This window comes from Nicotiana attenuata, unplaced genomic scaffold, assembly GCF_001879085.1.
Source record: "Nicotiana attenuata strain UT unplaced genomic scaffold, NIATTr2, whole genome shotgun sequence".
Lineage (NCBI taxonomy): Eukaryota > Viridiplantae > Streptophyta > Magnoliopsida > Solanales > Solanaceae > Nicotiana > Nicotiana attenuata.
The window spans coordinates 154,527-170,754 of record NW_017672143.1 but is presented as its reverse complement, the minus strand read 5'-3'; the positions used below and the strand labels follow the sequence as shown (position 1 = coordinate 170,754).

The 16,228-nt window shown below is 35.7% G+C and overlaps 2 protein-coding genes across 3 annotated transcripts; one reads left to right on the top strand and one right to left on the bottom strand.

Annotated features, from left to right (window-relative positions):
• Positions 1–714: 714 nt before the first annotated feature.
• On the top strand, positions 715–7,233 carry LOC109212032. 2 transcript variants are annotated; one of them, XM_019375646.1, is made up of 6 exons: positions 715–888; positions 1,036–1,135; positions 4,904–4,966; positions 5,060–5,107; positions 6,401–6,463; positions 6,575–7,233. In XM_019375646.1, the coding sequence occupies exons 2-6, from the start codon at positions 1,082–1,084 to the stop codon at positions 6,623–6,625; spliced, it is 279 nt and encodes a 92-aa protein (XP_019231191.1). In that variant the 5' UTR covers positions 715–888; positions 1,036–1,081; the 3' UTR covers positions 6,626–7,233. The 2 variants fall into 2 exon arrangements, with proteins under 2 accessions (XP_019231191.1, XP_019231190.1); XM_019375645.1 differs by having other exon boundaries at positions 717–888; positions 1,048–1,135.
• A 1,370-nt stretch (positions 7,234–8,603) lies between these two features.
• Positions 8,604–10,343, bottom strand: LOC109212031. The gene is made up of 4 exons (XM_019375643.1): positions 10,143–10,343; positions 9,863–10,066; positions 9,404–9,490; positions 8,604–9,083 (listed from the first exon to the last, which is right to left on the bottom strand). Exons 1-4 carry the CDS (start codon positions 10,341–10,343, stop codon positions 8,604–8,606), a joined length of 972 nt encoding a protein of 323 aa, XP_019231188.1.
• Positions 10,344–16,228: the final 5,885 nt, after the last annotated feature.

The following is a 16,228-nucleotide window of genomic DNA, read 5'->3' as shown; positions in this document are numbered from 1 at the left end:
TTTTTTTTTTTTTTTTAAGAGTGTCGGTTTTATTGCATGTTATAATAAGCACGCGTAATGTATGGCGTGGAACTGGAAGGAGCTGAGCTTAAGAGTCCAGCTGATATTGATGTCTTAACAGTTAACACCCAACTATTGCCCCCTTCCCACTTTACGTACGTATTCACCAAACTTTTTCCTAATCCTTCCACATTCTTTGAAAAATTTGTTCCTTTTCGTGATTTTTTTCAAGGTAAAGTAAATTATACCCACATTTATAGATGATTTTGAATTAGGTTATACGCATCTGTTTAAAAGATTCATGTTTATGTATAAAGTTATGAGTGCAAGCAATAAGTATAAATAATATGTTGGGATCGAAATAATTAAGTGTCATACGAAAGCTGGTAAAACGATAATAAATCATATAACAAAATAATAATATACTAAAAGAGAATATTATAACGTAATTTGATTTGACTTGCATCCATATGAGAGGAGATAAATAATCTACTATAGAAAAGAGACTATAAAACTATTCAAAAAAATAAATTCTACCCCTAAACATGACTCTTTAATCCCAAGTGCAAAAATATTTTTCTTTAAGAAAATAATTAATCAAATATGAAAGAAACTTATATTTTACTTTTAATAAAAATAAAAATTAGTTATATAAATATTTTGCCTTTTCTTTAAATATAAACTCAAATATGATTAGAGAATCAGACAAACCCTAAAAGAATACATCATTGACGTGCCAAAATTATAAATTTCTCATCTCATTCTCTTGTAGTCAAACAATCCTTTCTCCCAACACCCCACCCCCCCTCTTTCCCACCGTTTCTTCTTCCTTAGCCTATTCACCATATTTCTGCCTTTGCTTGGTCTTGTTATCTCCTCTGCTTCAAGGTAATGGAAGATTCTCTTTTTATTTCATATATTTTATTGCCTTCTGTTTGGATTAGAGCTGCACACTCTATCCCCCCCCCCCCCCCCACACACACACAACAACAACTCTCTCCAATTCTATAAAGTTATAAATATGTTTATGGTAAGTGGATAAAACAGGGGAGAGCTAGACTGGTGGTTGTGACATACTAAGATGGCAGATAGCAGCAGTATTGAAGAGTTTTCTGTCTCCTCTCAAGATCACGAGGTACTTGAAAATTTTATTTTATTCCTCCCTTTTCTACATAAGATGAAATCTTTGCATTTTTATTTGGTCCTTCGAGTTTTTTCGCTACTTTGGTTAAGGAGCATTTCTCTGGTTTCATCAATATTCTTGATTGCTACTCTGAAACTATATTGGTTTGGATTGGTTCGATTTTATCGGATTTTCGGGTTTTTTTGTTACATGAATATTATTCCAATCTTATTTTGTTAAAGTTATAAATATAGTTTTGCTAAATGAATATATGTTTAGTAAATATTGAAAAAATTGACAAACATATGATCTATTAAAATATTCTAACGGGAGAATTTTTTTAGTAACACATGATAGTTATTTTCTTAGTCGTCTAATAATAATTTTTCGTTAATGTACGCTTTCAAGGTTAACACATGACAGGATGCAAAATATTTCTACATTTTTAAAGAAAATTCAACATAAAGTTTTAAGAATAAATAAAAATTAAATATTTATATGTCGGTTTGGTTCGGGTTTTTTACTCAATATCAAACCGAGTTAAATCAAACCTAGTCGGAATTTTTAATCGGTTTGATTTGATTTTTCGGTTTGGTACAGTTTTCCGGTTCGATTGTAACACCCCTAATTAAGGTAACGTACTATATAAAGATAGAGAGTTTATGAACCTTAAGATGCTCCCAAATCACTTTGTTTTTTAAAGTGTGAAAAGAGTATAGATGAAGCATGTGTTATTGGACCTAACTCCCGTAATCTACAGTTATTGCTATAACCACCACTAACCATGTGAATCGTATAAGTTGGGTAGCCGCCCTGATCTGCTAGGAAAAATGAAAAAGAAAAAAAATTTAACCTTGTCGTGCAATTTACTTTTTCTTGTCTTCCAATTAAAAAAAAAATATATATTCTATGTTTTGATACAACAAGAATCACATAGAAGATGGAATATTTAATAAAGGGAAAAGGGTCAAAATTGCCCCTCTACTATTGTTTGTTGGTTGCTTGTGCCACCCGTTATACTTTTCGGCCATTCTCGTCCCTACCGTTAATAAAGTTTGCAAAATTATCCCTAACCCTAACGTCCCTCCACTGTGGCAGCTGACTCCATCAATTTTATCCATGTCAGCTGCCATGTCATCGACCCCACCAAATTAAAACCCTAACATAAAGGACCCTCGACTCCTCACCTCTCCACCCTTTCTCTCATCTTCTCTCCCTCACCTCATACCAAAATCGTCCAAAACCATGGCATTTCGCCGGAAAATTTTCAGCGGGCAGAACCAACCTCCACGGTGCTGGCTCCCCTCTTCGTCGCCTTTCTCCTTCTCCCTGTTTCGTCATTCAAACAGCAACCCCGTTCTTCGGCAAGAAATTCAAACCAACTCACACAAACAAAAATTGCCGATATGATTAAAAGCCATCAAAGTATTACTACCGTAGCGTTATTCAATGCAGCCATGTCAGATCTTGTTGGCAAACACCCATCATCACCATCTGCCGCCACTCCAACCTTCTTCTCTATTGCCTTCTCCGTTCACCACCCATATTTCCTCCTTCTGACCACCTAAAAATGATGAACCACCATTTCATTCACTTCCAGGGTTCCATCATTTTAGACAGTTAGGCTCATCTCTAGCACTAACTTAATCTTCAAAAAAGGGGGAAAAAATCACTACTTCCTTTTCACCATAACCACCACCACTATTCCGCCCTTCACCGCGTAATGTAAACACAGTTAGACCAAAATCTTTCATTCATTCATCTTCAACCCACATGAGAGAAACTTGACCATCCTCTTCATAAATCCCCAAATTCATAGACGAGAACACTGTTAATATCCTTTGATCTTGTAGGCTTTTAAATAAACTCTGAATTTGAATTCAACGCAAATCAAATTTTCGCAAATTTTGATACTTTGAAGCAATTAAATTGTACAATTTTGTAGCACTAGAAATATTGGAAGAATTAGAAATAAACGGTGAACAATACCATATCCACTATAATTTCCTGCTATCTCATTTCTCGCTTGAATATGAGAAAAAAATTAACATTCTTTAATGTTCTATTTTGTTTATCTTGTATAAATTTTTTATGGGTGGTTCTTCATTGTTTTGTTGTGGACGAGAATGTGAAAAAAAATGGAGGAGATACGGTGGGGGGTTTATGTGAAGAAGGTGGGTTTGTCAATTAATGGTGGGGGTCATCTATGTTAGGGTTTTAATTTGGTGGGGTCGATGACATGGCAGCTGACATGGAAGCTGACATGGATAAAATTGATGGGGTCAGCTGCCACAGTGGAGGGACGTTAGGATTAGGGTAATTTTGCAAACTTTGTTAACGGTAGGGACGAGAATGACCGAAAAGTATAACGGGTGGCACAAACAACCAATAAACAATAGTAGAGGGACAATTTTGACCCTTTGCCCTTTAATAAATTTGAATTCGAAAACATGGAAGGATCCAGGGGTTCGAAAGATTATACTATTACGTGAATCTTTTGAGGTCAGAATCAGTATACTAAATAAGAAGGAACTGCTTTATTCGATCTACTTGAATTATATAGAGGTTAAGACACTTGTTATTATTGAAGATTTGAAGCACCACTAAGTCCAAGGTTTCTCTCAAGTCTCAAATCAGGTAAAATAAATCATATACGAGTTCACTAACCTAATTTCACAATTCAATTAGTATTGTATTTTTCTTTCGTGTAATAATTATTAAATCTTCTTGCAAGTACCAAACATAATTAGAAAAGAATTAAATAAGACAAAGAAGAATCATATGTTGATAGATTAGGAGTGGCCACAAGTCACATTATCTTGTAACTGCACTAGTAGTAATATTCGTCTTGGCTCCATATATACGATCTTCTTTGTAATACTATAAATGTGGTCCAAAAAATAAATTGAGACATTTTATAGAAATATAGCAAAAATGAACCGTAAATATTATTATATGTAGATTTGTGGGGTTGAAGGGGCAAAGCAATCACGTGCAGCCTGCAAAAAGAGTGGTCCCTAACTCGGTTTTGCGATTAAGATTTTACTCCGTAAACATTGCGACCCATAGCTTAAATTCAAAAAAATTGCACGTTATGGTTAAAATTTGTCGGCACTAACATATGGTGTGGATAAGCAATAATGGGCTAGTGTAAGTGTGGCAATAGTAGGGTAGCGAAGAGATTTAGCTCGGATTTAGTTGAATGACTTAGTTAAACCGAAATTCAGGTTATAGGAATATAAATGAAAAAGAAATCAAGCAAATTAAACATTGAATGAAACATCTAACTAGGGGATGTACTAGTCACGTCTTACGTTTTACATAAAAGCTTCTTAAATAGAAAATTTAGTAAAATTGACTTAGTTTGGATTAATCAGAAGCTTCTTTTCACTGAAATATCGTTTTCATTTTCCCTACTTTATGTACGGACATTAGGGTTAAAAACAAGTTGGACACGTTTTCTATAGTATGAACTAAATGACCAATTATTTGGTCGTCTACTGGTAACTAGAGCTAGAAAATGCAGAATATCTTAGTAGTCCAGTTGATTTTCTACCCATATTTCACCTTGTTTTTTTTGTAAGTGATTGATTTCCCATGTTGTCATTTTCCCTTGAAAAAAATAAATAGAAAATGTGTATGAAGTAGTCCCCATTTTGCAGCTGGATTTGCGATCTTTAGTCCATGTTCCATGTTTTACACTATCATTTGTAATTTTATGAGTTGTTTTTTAATTCAACGTCTCTTTTATATAATTGGTACTGACGCTAAATTTTGTAGACTACTGCCACTGGTAAAAAATATGGAGGACTTATGCCAAAGAAGAAGCCTTTGATTTCAAAGGCAAGTTTTATACTTTCTTTTTTCTCCAAAAAGTTTTAAATTAAAAGCTTTTTGACTAAAAATTGACAACCACTTGTAATGTTGTGGATGCAGGACCATGAACGTGCCTTCTTTGATTCCGCAGACTGGGCTCTATGCAAGGTACTTATTAATTTAAACCCTATTAAATACTTGAACTGTATGAAACTTAAATTTCCTTTTAGCTTATTGTTGGACATTAAATTACAAAATATCTTCATTTGTTGTTATTTTTGCTCTACCTTGGTTCTACTCATGAAAAAAAGACATTTTCATAAGATATGAAAGCACACAATTAAAATGAATATTCTCTCTGGCTATTGAGATGTTAATTAAGACTTGGCTAAGTTAGAGCAACAATAAATTTTAGATCGGGGATTTTCTATGACTAAGAAAAAATCCAGGGGTGTCCCTATGATATGCAAGAATCATGGTTCTAAGAGAAATGACTCCTGAATTTAAAGTTGGGTTTGTCCAAAATTCTCACTCCATAACTAACTGCTACTTGGGTTTGATAATAGGCCCAATCCGGTAAAATTTCACTGCAATTCGTTTTCTCTTTTTTCCCTGATGAAAATCTTTAGAGTTAAATAAGGATGAAAAATGTGTTTGACATGAAAAATATATTTTTTCTTAAAAGATTAGTGGTATTTTATTTATTTTCTCGTATTTGGTTAATAAGCAGAAAATATTATCCCAAGAACATGTATATATAATATAAGTAAACAATATGTGGAACAAGGTGGGTGGGGGTGGCGGAGGGGGTAGTGAGGTTGGGGGAGGGGGGGAGAGTGGTGGGAGTTGGTTGGATGGTGGGGGAGGGGGAGGCAGGGGGAGGTTTGATTCGGGGGATCAACTTCGCTGGAGGGCGGAGCCAGTGGCAAGGGAGGCGGGGTCCTGGGCTGAGGGGGTGCCTATGGTGGGGTGTGGGACTTAGGGTAGGCAATGGTGTGTGTGCGTGGGGGGTAGGCTGGAGGCTAGGGGTGAGGTTGGGAGGGTTAAAAGAGAATTTCAAAAAATATTTTTCTTATTTTAATAGGGAAGTTATTTTCCGAAATTAGAGAAAATAAGTTTATAAGGAAAATATATTTTAAAAATATTTTTAGAACCAAACACACCGAAAAGGAAAACTGTGAAGTAATTTAATGGTTAAGCTCAGAGGCGGCTTCATGATTTAAACTATATGAGTTCAATCTTTAAGGTTCTTACTATTGAACTCATTGTATTTTTAAAATTATGGGTTCATTTTTACTATTTTTTATAAGTTTAATAATTTTTTACATATAAAATTATGCTCCAGTATTGGGTTTAGATCTACCTGTTAAACTGCAACCATTTATGGTACATGTATGAAATTGTGAAATGCTTATTGATTTCTTCTGATTTGTTATGCTGGTGCTTTTTATATGTATACAGCAAGGTGCAGGAGTTGATAAAAAATCAGCAGTTGTTATTGAGACATTGCGTCCCAAGTTGCAAGTAATCCTAACTCCTACGGAAACTATTTGAATTATGTATTTTAACTTTTTCGTAAATTTCAACTTCATTTAAAAGTGAGAAATATAATGAATGTAATTTGAAATGTAACAGAGATCAGCTCATCAACAACTACCTCCTCGAAGACCTGCTTGTACATCTTGACATGTTGGACCTCTGCCTGCAGACTAAGTAGATAATACGTCACCCACAAATGCATCTATTGTTTTGCATAGTTAACTATATACACTACTGGAAAATTCACCTATGGCTACGCAGGGAAAATCGTTCCAATAGGTAAGACAACCGTTGCCATAGACGTACTGCTACGGTTCAGCGTCCGTTCCACGAGCTGTCGTGGCTATAGAGTTTATGGAACGGTTGTTGGAACGGTTCCAGTAACTGTTGCTATAGCATAGTCTATCGCTAAGGTTTTCCCTCCTCATGTTGGAACGATTATTCTTATCAATTGCAACGGTTAATAACCGTTACCATAAAGTTAAATGCAACGGCCATAAACCGTTACTATATCTATCGAAACCGTTACAGGTATAATAGAAATGGCAACGATTTCTTTAACATATTGCAACGGTTTGAACTACCTATTGCAACGGTTTGGAGATTGTTTTGGAACGGTTTATAGATACTATGGCAACAGTTCACAAACATATTGCAACGGTTGTTAGATTATTTTGGAACGGTTTGCAGGTCCTATGGCAACGGTGATCTACCTATTGCAACAGTTTTTATATGATTTTGGAACGGTTTTCAGACCCTATGGCAACGGTTTTGTTAGCTGTAACAATTTAATTAAATTAAAAATAGTGCCCCCTGTTGTAAATAAAGATTTTACGTAAATATACAATAAACTATAAAACACTAAAATTTATATAAACACAAAATGAAACTTTTGATAATCCAAATTGTCGGACAAGTTAATTATAAATCCATAGATATGAAACCAATAACATACATTTGATATTTCAACATCAAAAGTTTTAAAATATTTTCATAACAAACATTCCTAGAAACCGCCACATGCATCTACAACAATCAACAATTCAAAATTCAAGTAAGGTCTAGATCTTCATTACTCCTTCCGTCTTCCATCTCTTCATCTACTCCACCTACAAAAGAGTAGTATAAAGTGAGATTTGCAAAATGGATTAAAGATAAAATATTTGCTCTTTAACTCTAACAAGACATGAAACCATGTTCAAATGTGTGGAATCAAGGAGCCATGTTCTCTTTATGCATTTTCAATGCACGCTATTTCCTGAAGCTCGAGGAATGCACACCTATATGTTATCGAGGAAAGGATGGAGTTGGCAAGAAACAGCAATTTTCATGCTGCAAATACTGCAAAATGCCATGTATTTTCCAGATGTTATGGCAAGAGACACCTTTGCGTAATTTGAACTGGTTGTGTGAGCAAGTGATATGGACAGAAAACAGTAGAATTATACAGCAGAATCATAGAGGAAAAGAGATGGCAAGAGACAACTTAGTCACGGACCAGAAGGACATGATTTCATACACACAAAAAATATCACAAAAAAGGTTTAACAAAGCTGGGCAACAGACAACAATTGCAATAACACAATACTGTGTCAGTAAAGCAGCTAGGAATGGGATCGAGGAAAAGCACTCGATAGAAACAAAAGGCACAAAAGCGTGGATGACAATTCAAAGGGGAATGGCACACAGTGAAGGCATGTGTCTTGGAACTCTAAATTTGAGTAGAGTTTTAAAATATGACACAAATCTCTGGACAATGCATTTTCCAACAGAACAATCACGTGCAATAGAAAGAAAAATGAGTAGCTGGAGACATAACTGGGCAACAAAGGAGCAGTACACTTTTTGGCGTGGAATTTTAAAATCAATTGTTACAATCTGGGCTACAATATCAACACACTATGTTAGCTTGACAAGTCCAAAAGGAAGACATATAGCAGGAACAATAATAACACGAATGGGAATAAGTGAAGATGACATCAATTGTTAACTGTATATTCACTGTTCCAATTTATGTAACACTATTACCTTACTAGTTCATTCCAAAAGCAAAGGCACAGTGAGAAGCTAACATAAAAAACAGGAGAAGAAGAGGAAAGAGAAGACGTGTCATATTTGCTACGGACTAACCTTGGTTGTTACTGCCAGCGGATGGACGATTGATTGGTTGAATAGCACCTTGTTGTGCAGAAGCAGCTTCTCCAGGTGCACGAGCACTGAATATTAGCATGTCAGGATCAAGTCTTAAATCGGGGTTGAGACGTTGAAGTCGTGTAACGACGTTCATCGTAATATCTTGTTCCATAGCATCCTTTTGTGCATTGAGCTCTTCCAGCAATTTTTCCTTTTGTGCATTGAGCTTTTCCAACAATTTTTGTTGCATCCTCTCTTCCATTTCCTCCATTTTTTGTTCCATTCTCTCATCAGTAGCATTTACAGAGGATCCAAAATCTCCTTTTTTCTTTTTTAAGACAGTTTTGTTGACTCCTCGTCCATACAATCTTGCCCGACCTGGGTGCCCAGGTCCCATCACTGATGCAAACGCGTCAACTGAATCAATACCATCTCCACTTTCTTGAGTGGATTGTATTCTCTCCATTTCAGCCTACAAACCAAATGCAAGAGAATAAAGTATAAGTAAAATAAAACTAAGTCAATAATTAAGAACAAATAAATACTCACGATAATTTTTAAACTAGAAATTTCTTACAATTTTACTCATTGTACTCTCATAAGAGCTTTTGTATACTCGATCAGGTTTTTTTTTTCTTGTGGCCACAAAGATATCTTTACTTGATAGACTATCCGAAGTATCAACCATTTTCCTCTTTTTTTACCTAGTAAAAAAGAAAACTGGTATAATAATGTTTTCATTCAAAGTTAGCAAGTTCATACTTAAAGAAAAATAAGAGAAAAAAATCAAACCTCGATGATTTGAGCAAAACTTGTTTTTCCAGCAGTGTGTGGATGCTTCAACTTTTTTCGATTCTCGATATTGGTTTCAGACATTTTCTGCAAATAAACAAGCAAACATTATTCATACTTAACTTTCACAATTGAAGCATGCTTACTCAATGTGAAACAGTCTGTAGGTTCAAGGCATGGATAGAATATTGAAGAAGACGTGGAAACAAATTCCTTATGCATCACATGGACAATCTTAGAACAGGAGTTGTTTTGAAGGAAAAATAAAACCTATTATGTTGTGAAGTACTTATGTTGGCTTCCAGTCACTAACTAGTATGACGAAAATGTAAGGCTAGTATCTTCTGATTCATTTTTGTTCTGTATTGGTTGAGTGTCTTTAAGAGATTAAAGTTCTAGTATTGTGTTGTGCCCACAGTAAACTAGCAGACAGAGTTGGCAAAAGTTTGATGTAATTACCTTGGCGGCATCGGAGTTCCAATAGTCTAGAAGATCTTTAAAGTGAGACACAGGAACATTTTGTGGCCTATTCTGCATTCGAAGCTCGTAATTCTCATATGTATCAAAGTGCTTTTTCTTCAACTGACTTTTATACTTTCTCCAAGCAGTACAAACTGAATCAAAAACCCAATTCTTCGCCTCTTCAGGAATATCATATTTTTCCTACAAATTTAGTGCAATTGGGTTAATATAAGAAATGTGAAATATCGACGCTTATTGAACATTAGGAACTTCATACCTTGACATATTTCCAAATATCATCTTTTTTGTCTAGTTTCCTCCAATCAAATACATTAAGAGGACAAAAGGTCTCATTCCTTCCCAATGTGCCGAGGAAGCTACCCAACTCTTTCATAACTTCCTTAGTGGGACCAATGGGTTGATTGAACTCATTTAGCACAATTATTTTACGGTCCTTCCTACCGTGCACACTTTGCATTTGAGTAGGGCCTCTTTTTCTTTTTGGCACAGAAGGGCCTGCACTAATACAAAACAAGTATAATCACCAATCACCACTGTTAGTTAAGTATAATCCAAATCAGTTCACTTCATGCTAACAAAGTAGGCTAACAGGTTAAGCAAAATTAAAGGGGTAATACACTAATGTAGTTGACCAAGTGTAATAAAGACCTTGCAAGCAGCTCTGTCACCCACAATTCATTTTACCTATTCATAAAAAGAATAATCTTAAGTATAAAAAGAAGTGATCGACAACACAAAAAATAATCTTAATATATATAAATGCATTATCACTTACTCTAAAAAGAATATATTTAAAAGAATTTCAGAACTTTCTTATTTAATCATCTGCTTCCATCCAGTCCCAATCAGTATCATCAAACCCTTCATCCTCTTCCGATTCTTCCGATTCTACAATCATATCATGTGAATGTTGTGCGTTAGTTGGAATATTAACAATATCAACAGGTAAATCTTCTCTTGACCATATTATGTCAAAATCAAGTAATCTAGAGGAGGAACTAATGTCATTATTAGGTTCCCTCCAAAATGTGTCTCCAATATTGGGACAATTCTCTTCCTCTAGATCATACAAATCAACAGGTACTTTATTCCTTGCGTAATAAACATCTTTTTCAGTTGGATCCTCCACATAAAAAACTTGATAAACTTGTGATGCCAACACAAAAGGGTCATCTGTACTGCATAATCTATTGAAGTACACCCGAGTTAACCCATAATCATCTATTTCATTACGAAACCAATCACATCTAAATAGTACAACGCTAAAACAACCCCAATAATCAACCTCAATGATATCCTGAATAGCTCTATAATAGATAACCTCACCATCGATGGGATTTTGGTCCCTAGCACTAGCAAAACTATCAGTTGTTGCCGATAAAGTCACTCCACTATTTTGAGTCGTGCGTCGGGAATCCCGTTCTTTGGTATGAAATCGGTATCCATTAATAAAATATGCAGTATATCTTTTGGCCACCATATTGGGTCCTTTGGCTAGCCATCGTAAATAATCTGGCACTACAATATTTTTAACTTTCTCCTTAAACCAATTACTAAATTCCCGACTATGATTCCTTGCTCTTTCCCATGCATTTGATCTACTGTGATTAACAATTAAATTCTTATGTTCCCTGCAATCATGATATTTCAAGTTTAATCATATAATAAATAAATATAAAATATAAATATACATATATAAAATTTTATCTTACTCGATAAACATTTCCATATGCTCATCTCCGGTATTGAACAAGGCATATCGATGTGCTTCAAAACATAACTGTGCATCCATGAGAAAAGTATTTTTTTTCTTACTTCCAATTGGATGGCCTATATTAGGGAATAAAGGTGACACATTTTGAGAGCACTCATCATCCACAGTTTGGTACCTACTGAATTTTGTCTTCACGCCATCATGTAGGTATCTCGAACAAAAAGTCAAGCACTCATCAGCCAAAAATCCCTCTGCTATTGACGCTTCTGGACAAGATCGATTGCGTACAAATGCCTTGTACTTACATAGGTTTCTCTCAATGGGATACATCCAACGAAAATGAGCCGGCCTCCCAAGCTTAATTTCATTCACCAAATGAACAGGCAAATGTGGCATTATGTCAAAAAATGTTGGATGGAAAATTTTTTCAAGCTCACATGTTATTTCAACAATTTCAGACTGCATTTTTTCAAGATCTCTTTTCCTTATGACCTTACTACATATAGCTCTAAAGAAATTTCCCAACCTAATCAAGGCCAATGAAACATTCTTGGGTAACACTTTTCTAACAGCAACCTGGAGCAAGTAATGCATCATAAAATGAGCATCATGACTCTTATACCCTGATATTTTCATCTCCTTCACATGCACGCGTTCTGAAATATTTGAAGCGCATCCTTTTGGTAATTTAGCATTTTTCATGACAGTACAAAATAAAATTTTCTGTTTTTGTTCCATATAGAAACAAGATTTAGCCAAACTTACAGTTCCATTATTATTTGTTTTTGGTTGTAGCTCCTTTCGTATCCCCATTTCTTGCAAGTCATAGCGAGAATTTTCATGGTCCTTTGACTTTCCATCTATTTCCAATAAAGTCCCGAGCAAACTATCGCATATGTTTTTCTCAATGTGCATCACATCAAGATTATGCCTCAATTTGTTATGCACCCAATATGGCAATTCAAAGAAAATGGATCTCTTTTTCCATGGGCCCTTAGCACTCCGAGGCTTTTTTTAGTTCCCTTTCCAAAGATATTGTTGAATTCAATCAGCTCTTCAAACACTTCCTCACCCGTCAAAGGAGCAGGTGCAAGTTTGTGCTCCTCTTTACCGTCAAATGACTTCTTATCTCTTCGGAATGGATGATCAACAGGCAAAAATCTTCGATGGCCCAAATAACACATCTTGTGACTATGTTTGAGATATTGAGAGCATGTGTCATAATTGCAAGTGGGGCATGCTAATTTCCCCTTAGTGCTCCATCCTGAAAGCATAGCTAATGCTGGAAAATCACTAACTGTCCACAATAAGGCAGCACGCATTCGGAAAGTTTGGTTGGTTACATCATCAAATGTGTCTATCCCCGTTTCCCATAGTTCCTTCAATTCTTCAATTAATGGTTGTAGGTACACGTCTATATCATGTCCTGGAGACGATGGACCTGGAATGATCATAGACAACATTATATACTCTGGCTTCATACAAATCCACGGTGATATANCTCCCTTAAGTTTATTATGTGAATTCTTGCCACCAAGTGAAATGTCCAGAACTATGCCTTTAGTTGTTTGTCGCTATATTATTGATGAGAAGGGCTTCGATCCTTGACCTGATGCTCAACTTAACTCAGCCTTTGGCATGTATGTTTTGTTTTTCTTGATTGATTTAATTATGCTTTATCCCATGTTGCTTAGTTTTGGTTGTTTACATTTATGCTTCAGGGATATCTCTTTCAATTCAATGACCGGTAAACTTCCTCAAAGCTTCCAGTCACTAACTAGTATGAAGAAAATGTAAGGCTAGTATCTTCTGATTCATTTTTGTTCTGTATTGGCTGAGTGTCTTTAAGAGATTAAAGTTCTAGTATTGTGTTGTGCCCACAGTAAACTAGCAGACCGAGTTGGCAAAAGTTTGATGTAATTACCTTGGCGGCATCGGAGTTCCAATAGTCAAGAAGATCTTTAAAGTGAGACGCAGGAACATTTTGTGGCCTATTCTGCATTCGAAGCTCGTCATTCTCATATATATCAAAGTGCTTTTTCTTCAACTGACTTTTATACTTTCTCCAAGCAGTACAAACTGAATCAGAAACCCAATTCTTCGCCTCTTCAGGAATATCATATTTTTCCTACAAATTTAGTGCAATTGGGTTAATATAAGAAATGTGAAATATCGACGCTTATTGAACATTAGGAACTTCATACCTTGACATATTTCCAAATATCATCTTTTTTGTCTACTTTCCTCCAATCAAATACATTAAGAGGACAAAAGGTCTCATTCCTTCCCAATGTGCCGAGGAAGCTACCCAACTCTTTCACAACTTCCTTAGTGGGACCAATGGGTTGATTGAACTCACTTAGCACGATTATTTTACGGTCTTTCCTACCGTGCACACTTTGCATTTGAGTAGGGCCTCTTTTTCTTTTTGGCACAGAAGGGCCTGCACTAATACAAAACAAGTATAATCACCAATCACCACTGTTAGTTAATTTTATGATTAAATTTATATATACTTGCCTGGTTCCTCAGATTGTTCAATTGCTTCATGATCGGTAGAATCCTCAAATGGTTCATGCACAGCTTGTGATGTAGGAGTGATGGAATCCATTGGTACTTGCCGCACTTGTTCTTGTACTCCTTGTGTTGTAGAAGAGGTAGAAATTAATGGCACTTGCCGCACTTTTTCTTGTAGTTGAGATCTTTGTGAAACCTTCTCAGCTTCTGATTGTCTTTCTTCATTTTCATGAAAGGTTCATTTTGTTGTCAACGATTGATTTCGCAAAAATGCAAGTGATCGAGATTCTGATTGTCTTTCTTCATTTTCATTAGACCTTATAGCTTGAGAGGTTCTCTTTGTTGTCAACGACGAAACCTTTTGGTTTCGCAAAGATGCAAGTGATCCAGCTGGAATGCGGTTGGATATTTTTTTATTTTTGCTTGAACACCCTTCTTGATTCATGACTTTTTAAAATCTCTGCCAGGTACAAAAAAGCAGATGCGAAATAGTATAAGATGAGTACATATTACTGAAACAAGGAGAAGTATGAAAAGAAAAGGTAGAGAGGCAAAACTATGTATGGAAATAGAAAAAAGGGAACTTACTCTTTCTGTTCAGCCTCCTTCTGATTCAACACCTATTTGAGCACCTGAAGATGTTCTGACTTGCAAGGCTGATCACTAACAGGAGAGTAACTTCTATTAGTTAAAAAACAACGAGAAAGAAAATAAAAGTTCAAACAAAATAGATAGCATAAAACATACAATGGATCAGTTTCTAATTTTTATTTCCACTCTTACTGCCAAGTTATTTTCAGTGAGTTTAAAGTCTATTCACTGTCACCATATAAATTTTAGTTCCCTTTCCAAAGATACTGTTGAATTCAATCAGCTCTTCAAACACTTCCTCACCCGTCAAAGGAGCAGGTGCAAGTCTGTGCTCCTCTTTGCCGTTAAATGACTTCTTATCTCTTCGGAATGGATGATCAATAGGCAAAAACCTTCGATGACCCAAGTAACACATCTTGTGACTATGTTTGAGATATTGAGAGCATGTGTCATAATTGCAAGTGGGGCATGCTAATTTCCCCTTAGTGCTCCATCCTGAAAGCATAGTTAATGCTGGAAAATCACTAACTGTCCACAATAAGGCAGCACGCATTCGGAAAGTTTGGTTGGTTACAACATCAAATGTGTCTATCCCCGTTTCCCATAGTTCCTTCAATTCTTCAATTAGTAGTTGTAGGTACACGTCTATATCATTTCCGGGAGACGATGGACCTGGAATGATCATAGACAACATTATATACTCTGGCTTCATGCAAATCCACGGTGATATGTTATAGTNTTTTGCTAAATAACGTTTTAATTCAGTTAAAAAGATACAATTTCATGGTGAATTTCTATTCAGAATATTACTGTATATTTATTTGTATCAATGCTGAGTCAGCATTATTAGTTAGTATTAGTTAGACTATAATCACACCTTAAATAATCACCTTCTTGTGTAGTTTTAATGCTAAAAGTGTAACAAAATGCTCTTATTAGTGCTTTTCATGATTTGCAGGTGATATATGTATAAGGAAGGCTAAGGAGCAGTTTTGGAGTCAAAATTGAAGAAAAAGAGGCCAACTGTGAAATTCCCCAAGTAAACCACGCAAAACAGGCCTGAAGATTCAGAGAACTGGTTTGACCGCGGTTCCACCGCGACCGCGGTAGAACCGCGGTGGAAGATAGCTGCGGATAAAATAGGATTCAGAGAAGGCATTTGGCCGCGGTTTGACTGCGGCAGAACCGCGGCGGAAGCAAAAAACTTCAGGAGCCGTTTCAGGACACATGAATATCCTCTGAAGCCTAGGCTTTAACGGAAAGTAACTTAAAATCTTTGTAGGGATTTTAGAGCTTGCATTAGTCAAAGGACCAGCATTCTTCCATCTTGAAGACCCACAAATAGAGCAATTATCGGCCTTCTCATTTCTTTTCCAAAATAACATGCAATCATTGGGGCATGCATGTATTTTTTCATAATGAAGACCTAAATCTTTTATCATGTTTTTAGCCTTGTTGAAAGATTCTGGTACCTGAGCAAAGGGAAATGCCTCTTTTATCAACTCTAACAAATCTGAGAA

Bases quoted from the DNA above. Each gene is read 5' to 3' on its own strand.
- LOC109212032 (XM_019375646.1), top strand. From the start codon at position 1,082: ATGGCAGATAGCAGCAGTATTGAAGAGTTTTCTGTCTCCTCTCAAGAT. The intron at 1,136-4,903 runs GTACTTGAAAAT...TAAATTTTGTAG, and splicing joins TCTCCTCTCAAGATCACGAG to ACTACTGCCACTGGTAAAAA. The intron at 5,108-6,400 runs GTACTTATTAAT...ATATGTATACAG, and splicing joins CAGACTGGGCTCTATGCAAG to CAAGGTGCAGGAGTTGATAA.
- LOC109212031 (XM_019375643.1), bottom strand. From the start codon at position 10,343: ATGCAAAGTGTGCACGGTAGGAAGGACCGTAAAATAATTGTGCTAAAT. The intron at 10,067-10,142 runs GTATGAAGTTCC...CTAAATTTGTAG, and splicing joins ATATTTGGAAATATGTCAAG to GAAAAATATGATATTCCTGA. The intron at 9,491-9,862 runs GTAATTACATCA...GTTTATTTGCAG, and splicing joins GGAACTCCGATGCCGCCAAG to AAAATGTCTGAAACCAATAT.